The sequence below is a fragment of the Primulina eburnea genome, chromosome 1 (genome assembly GCF_022965805.1).
Source record: "Primulina eburnea isolate SZY01 chromosome 1, ASM2296580v1, whole genome shotgun sequence".
Classification (NCBI taxonomy): domain Eukaryota; kingdom Viridiplantae; phylum Streptophyta; class Magnoliopsida; order Lamiales; family Gesneriaceae; genus Primulina; species Primulina eburnea.
Genome location: NC_133101.1, coordinates 12,133,138 through 12,140,464, shown reverse-complemented (window position 1 = coordinate 12,140,464; position 7,327 = coordinate 12,133,138). Strand labels below are relative to the sequence as shown.

Sequence of the window (7,327 nt, the reverse complement as noted above, 5' to 3'; positions counted from 1 at the left end):
AAGATAGTGACCATATTTGGACTACAACACTTTAGAGTAGAAACTTGTATGCTCGATCGTTAGCTAGTTTGAGGTTCTCATCTCTTTTATATGTTCACAATCATGTAAATGTTGTTGGGAGCAGGCAATCGAAATTAAATTATGAGTAAAAGAACATTTTTGGCATATATAATATGGAGCCAATTTTTCAGATGTTCATAAAATTTTCGAGACATTTATTAAACAATTCGAATAACGATTTCAAATTCATCGATCCAAACTAACCATAGCTCTAACATATACATGGACTCAAGAATGTAAAATATGAAACATAGATGAGAGAATATATATTTATGTCGACGATTTTTGTCATTAATTGTCTGCGAATATGCTCCAACTTAGTTGAGGTGAGCTGCAGAAAGCCATGAATTACCTTGAGAAAACTTGCACGATTTCTTTAAGTTGTAATTGTTTTTATTATTGTTAATAACTGATATCTATGCTAAGATCGGATTTGGCTCGGACAGTATCAGTGCATAGCAAAAAGAGAAGGGAGAGTACATAACGTAAGGATTAGGCCATTACCTCTAACAACAAAAATACCAAAATGACCAATGTGTTCTTACAAAAGATCGATTTTATAAATTTTCAATGACGAAACATAGGACGTTTAGTAAATTATACCTTTGTGAATTAAATCACTGGACTCCAACTAATCCGGTATAAACGGATTAGCTCTTGTTGATTCTCTACGAACTTTCTTCGATGAAATCCTCCTATCAAGTCCACGACTAGATAGTATGTTCCTCTTCCAATTTGCACTAGATAATATAGAAGATATTTCGCGTAGGAGAAGAAAAATTGAGAGACGGCACAATATTTATTTTCAAAAGGGGCTGGCCGATTTTTGTTTTCTTTGGAGGTGGAATTCTCGAATGATTGAGGTAGGTGGCTAGGTTTTTTTGACTTGCAAACACTTATTTATAATTAAGTCAAAGCCTAATTACACAATTAACATTAATGGGCTTGATTTAACTAATTGGGCTAGTCCAACTAGTTTGATTAATTTAATCAAAGTCCATTATACTTTAATTACTTAATATGTTGGACTTGTACCCCTACAAGTCCATTAAACATATTATCCACCATATTTAATTTATTAATTAATCGACTCAACTTTTGAGCTTAATAAATTAAATACATTATAAATTCAACATTTGAATTTATTATTTAAATTATAAATTCAAATCCTTGAATTTTTATCACCTCCAATATTTAATATTTAATAAACCCAACATTTGAGTTTAATAAATTAAATTCTCAAATTTTATAAATTCAACTCCTTGAATTTATTCTCTCAAAATTTAATTATCATAAATTCAAATCCTTGAATTTACTATATAATATAAATTCAACTTCTTGAATTTCTTCTTGAATTTATTCGCTCAACGGGAACAAACGATCCAGTACTTGTGTGACCCTCAATGGTTCAGGGATACAGCTAGCCGTGGGTTCACAACTCCTTGTGATTCAGAATAACATTTATTCTTATTCGGGCTTACCCTAGTTAGCCTCATTCTTTTCATCAACACTTTGATCAAGAATGTCAGAACTCATTTCTGATTGCACCCATCGGATCATGGTAAGAGCGTCTAGTAGCATCGCCCCATGATCCCCTAGGTATCACTGATAGTGCCTACAAGAACCAGTCGATTATGATTAACGTACAGTATGGTCCCTTCATCTCAAATATCCAGATCGAATCTGCAACCATTGGTTCATCGAGGGTTGCATATTAATTCGATAACTATGTGTTACATATAATAGTGGCATCGCGTGTACTATTGGAGAACTCTTTCTGCAACGTACATCTCATACTCTGGCCAGAGATTCCATGCACTATTATTACATCAGATCACATAGGATATCCACACCCGTAGGTGAGCGGTGAATCCCCGACTACAATGCACTGGCTCCTATATGTGTCGCAACTGTACCCAATCTCGCCACCTGATGACTCTCCTGGAGCCGGTAAACGAGTCAAAGCACAGCCCTAGCATATAGAGCCTCAGTGTTGTCCTGGGTCGTAAGGACTAATGGTGTACAATCATAACCACAGACTTATCCTCTCGATGAATGATAACCACTTAGAAAGTCCGAGGGAGGGTTGTTCGGTATAACCTTCATATGACTACACATCTGTATGTTTGGACATCTCTATGCCCTTACCAAGAAACGCAGTACACAACATCACATATGCTAGTCTCGAGCTCAAGCGACCTTTATCCATGTTTTAGGCGGCTGAATCGACTATGAACGAATTTAGAATATGCAGTGTTTACAAATGAGGTTCAACATCGAATTACGATTCATTTGTATTAAAGCATAATCAAGGACTTTATCTATGCTACTTGCATGGGTATACAGATAAAGTATAACGAAACCATGAAAAGTTAAATTATATTAAAATAAAGGTTGTTTATTTCACTTGAGTAAATAAATTCTCTAGCCAACAGTTGGCTTGCAGGGCATCTACTCTAACACTTTTGATTGTAGAATTTCGTTGAAGAAAATAATTAAATTTCTCCTCGTAAAGGCTCAGTTAGCCAATGCATTAGCCACCATATTTCCTTCCCAAAAAATTTGAGAGAATATTATTGGTCATGAATAATAAATCTTCTAGATTTGGGATTGGAAAAAGATTTGCTTCCAATGTATTTATCGTTTGCTCAACGCCAAATGCTAAATTGGTCCTTCAAGAATTTAGCAGTGGCATGTGACACATCACATGATTTTTGTTTTCAACTCATATTCATGAATTAAGACCTCAAAATGTGTTGCAGAGCACAAGGCCCCGTCATTTGTCATAACAAATAGCAGAAATCCCACTTGAGGTTAAGGTGAATTATTCGGATCAGTCCTTAGTCTGATAATATATTTATGGGGTCTCCGAAAGAACCAAGACATCTGAATTCTTATGCTTACATGACAACAAGATTAAATTTTGGTGGGATGACTGGACTAACATGAATTATTTCAATTGGGTCCTGTAAGACTTTGTGGCTTAAGGTTGTGGGGAAGACGTTTTTGAAATGACTGATTGTTGGCGGGAGTCTCTCAATTAGCCAGCTGTGGTTGGCAAGCTATGGAAATCTTAGATTTAGGAATCCCGTCATTCAAGGGATTGTAGCCGTAAATATTGTACAGACATAGAAGAAATTCCTAAAATAGTTTTTTTGTATCTCTATATATTGTACTCAATTTCTATGGTATCAATGAGAAAAAGAAAAATATATGTTTGACATGGTATCAGAGCATGATCTTGGGTTCCCTCTGTTTTGATCGAGTAAGGGACAAGATTTTGATTGGCATCCATGGCTGACTCCACCGAAAACAGCCTTGATAATCTAGCATCAAAAATGACGGAGGCTTTGTCAAGGGTCCAGACCTTTTTCTCTCCCATCACTGATTCCCTGATGGTTCCAATCAACATTAAATTGGAGGGGTCCAACTATGGATTATGGTCCCAGGTTGTTGAGATGTATATCTCAGGAAAAGACAAATTGGAATACATCAATGGAGACTATCCCCAACCACCAGAAACTGGCCCCTCCTTTCGTAAATGGCGCACTGAGAATGCCATGGTGAAAGGCTGGTTGATCAACTCAATGGACCACTCCTTGGTGGTGAACTTCATTCGCTATCCAACAGCTAAACAGGTATAGGATTCTACTGCAACAACTTACTTTGATGGATCTGACACCTCACAGGTATACGAGCTCCGACGTCGTGTATTTCAAATGAAACAAGTAGGAGGATCAATAGAAAAATACTATAACGACCTACAGGGTCTGTGGCGAGAGATCGATTTTCGCCGACCGAATCCAATGAAATGTGCAACTGACATACAAAGCTACAACTCCATTTTACAGGAGGAGCGAGTATACACGTTTCTTGATGGGCTAGATGATCGATTGGATCATGTTCGGAGCGATGTTCTTTGCTTGAAACCTTTTCCTTCCATTGAGCAGGCATATGCTGACATTCGAAGGGAAGATCTCCGACAATTTGTAATGATCTCGGGAGTAGAATCAGTGGCTAGTGGTGCTGCTATGGCCATCAAAGGCGTGAAATCTGGCCAACCACAAAGGCCTGGGTCCTTTTCACGATCAAAAGGTCATTCTGATGGGAATAAGTGCACTCACTGTGGGAGTACAAAACATACTCGAGAAACATGTTTCAAATTACATGGCTACCCAGACTGGTGGCATGAATTACAAGCCCGAAAGAAACGAGATGCTCTTGCAACTGAAGATGGCCCAAGTCGAGCAGCGGTGGCCATGGCTGGATCTCAACTATCTCTTATTCCCGTGGCTGAAACTTCTACCTCAACCCCAGATCAAGGTAATTGTGGTCAAGTTTTTTTCAGCTCTACCACTCCGAAGGATGGTGCCTGGATTATCGACTCCGGAGCGACGGATCATATGACATTTGATTCAAATGACTTTTCCAACACTATTCAGCCACGGAGGACTTGCATCGCCAATGCCAATGGGGCTACTTATCCAGTCACAGGGGCTGGAACAGTGCCCCTGTCTCCCTCTCTCTCTCTAACTCACACCCTTCTTGTTCCATCTCTCTCCAACAAATTGATGTCTGTGAGTCAAGTTACTGAAGAGCTTAATTGTGTTGTGCTAATGTACTCAAATTTTTGTCTTCTTCAGGATGTTCTCAACAAGGAGATCATTGGGCGTGGTACTAAGAGGAGGGGATTGTACTACCTTGATGACTTCAGCCCAGGAAAAGCAAATTACACACACCATCAAACTAGTAGCCATGAACGGCAGGTTTGGCTATCGCATAGGTGATTGGGTCACCCATCATTTGGCTATCTCCGGCATCTACTCCCATCTTTATTTTCCCGTTTGCAGACTGTGGAATTTAACTGTGAAACATGTATCAAGGCTAAAAGCCAACGAGTTTCTTATCCAGTTAGCTTGAATAAAATTAATACTCCATTTGCTTTGGTACACTCCGATGTGTGGGGACCATCCCCGATAACTACTTCCTCTGGTCACCGTTGGTTTGTAAATTTTGTTGACGATTGTACTCGAATGACATGGCTCTATCAAATAAAAACTAAAGATGAAGTTTTCACCATTTTTCAAGCATTTCATGCCATGGTTCAGACTCAATTTTCCTCCAAGATAAAAATTCTTCATTCTGATAATAGTGGCGAATTCATCAATCACAGATTTCAGGCCTATTTCCAACAAAATGGCCTCCTCCATGAGACCTCATGCTCTCAAACACCGCAACAAAATGGCATTGCCGAGAGGAAAAATCGGCATATCTTGGAAACATCTCGTTCCCTACTCCTTGGGCAAGGGTGCCAAGTTACCATTGGGGGGATGCTGTGGCCACTGCCGTGTACTTAATCAACCGTATTCCATCTAAAGTTTTACACTTTAAAACTCCCTTACAGATCCTCTCTACTCATATATCCCTTCCCTCAATTTTGATGCTTCCTTCTAGAATTTTTGGCTGTGTTGCTTTTGTCCACCTCCACAAGAATCAACGTACCAAACTGGACCCATGTGCGGTCCGATGCTTAATTTTGGGATATGGTTTACAAAAAAGGCTTCAAATTCTATGACCCCGCTACCAACCGAACCTATATCACCATGGACGTTACATTCCTTGAGTCTGAGGATTTCTATCCTTCATCGATACCCAATTTCTCTCTTCAGGGGGAGACTCAAGTAGAAAAGACGAATTGGTTGATGGCCCCCGTGGGTGAGCATAGAACTGGAAATAGAGAGGTTGAACCGAATGAGGTACCACTAGAAATTGAATATGTCGAATCTGGAAATGAAGAAACAGAAAATACAGAGCATACTTGATCGAGCAAAACTTGCACAGTGAATGGTCCCAAAATTTGTTTTATATATGAAAGCTCGATTTAAATATCGCAAGTGCACGATAGTCAAGTTATAATAAACGTACGTGAATACGAGTATCGATCCACAGGGACTGCGTTACAATAATTTTTTATTCTCAATTAAAATTTCTTTAGCAACGATAAAGTGGTTTGGTAATTAAACTAATGTAAATCAAATAACTAAAAGAATTAAAGCGCAAAGAGAATGTATGCAATAATGCAATGATTAAGTTGGATTAAATCAAATGAAAGATGAATTTGTTGGGAATTATCAGTTCACCTACCACTCGTGTTTTAATAATTACCCTCGACTCTTACTCGTGCATTCGACGGAATTCCCTAGACTAATCAATATACTCTGTCGAGCTATATTAACACTAATCATAAACATGCAGTAATCAAGTGTCCTCAATTATTTAACAGTTTAAGATCGCCTTACGTTCTATGGAATCCTCTAGCTTTTATCCGGGTGAACTATCACTATCGACACGTACCCAATTCCGTATGTCTACTAAAATTGTAAGTCCGTGGTTTATACTATGCGATCCTATTGTTAATTAGTCTGTCGACATCGTTAACAACATGCAATAATCAAAGGAAGATAGCTAGGCTTCGCTTGAAACAAGAAATAACAATAGCATAAACAAATCACTTGTAAAAACGTCAAGAAATAATGTTAAACAACGAGTACGGGTAGGATCCCCTCAAATCCCAACAAATCTAGAGTTTAGCCAACCAAATTCATACTAAAAATCATCAATCTATGCAAGAGAATAAAGTACTGAATAATAAAATACTAAATATGACGATGGAAGATGGCTGCGACGCTTGGAATTCTCGAGTTCTTCGAAAGTCTTCCTTACTCCTAGCCTTCTCCCCCAGAAAAACTGATGACAATATGATGAATAATCTCAAAGAGGCGCCCAATCTCGTGTATTAGGTTAGTGGTCTTGGATAGAGTCCATGAAAATAGAAACAAATCTCGCAGAATCTTGCTGGATCGCGTGACTCGCTAGGGCGGTAGGTTTTGACCGCTGGGGCGAGTGACTCTCGAATAAAAATCTTTAGCCTTCTCTCTAGTCTCGCTGGGGCGGCCACTTTTGACCGCCCGAGCGAGAGATCTTCTGTTAAATTCTCTTGTCCAGGCTAGCAGTCTCGCTGGGGCGGCCACTTTTGACCGCCCTAGCGAGGCTTCTTCGTTGTTGTGCCCATTTTCTGCCATATTTGGTTTCATTCCTACAAAATACCACAAAACACACGAGATCAGTCATATGCTAAATAATGCAAACAAAATGCAAGAATAAACTAAAACAAACTAATATGATGTATGAATGCGACTCGAAACCAACACTAAAAACACGTAAAAACGAGTCCTATCAACCCCCTCATACTAACCTTTTGCTCGCC

The 7,327-nt window shown here is 38.9% G+C and overlaps 1 protein-coding gene across 1 annotated transcript; it reads left to right on the top strand.

Annotated features, from left to right (window-relative positions):
• The first annotated feature begins 3,272 nt into the window (after positions 1–3,272).
• LOC140811435 (uncharacterized) lies at positions 3,273–5,873 on the top strand. Its single transcript, XM_073169310.1, has 2 exons — positions 3,273–4,383; positions 4,704–5,873. The coding sequence occupies exons 1-2, from the start codon at positions 3,780–3,782 to the stop codon at positions 4,739–4,741; spliced, it is 642 nt and encodes a 213-aa protein (XP_073025411.1). The 5' UTR covers positions 3,273–3,779; the 3' UTR covers positions 4,742–5,873.
• Positions 5,874–7,327: the final 1,454 nt, after the last annotated feature.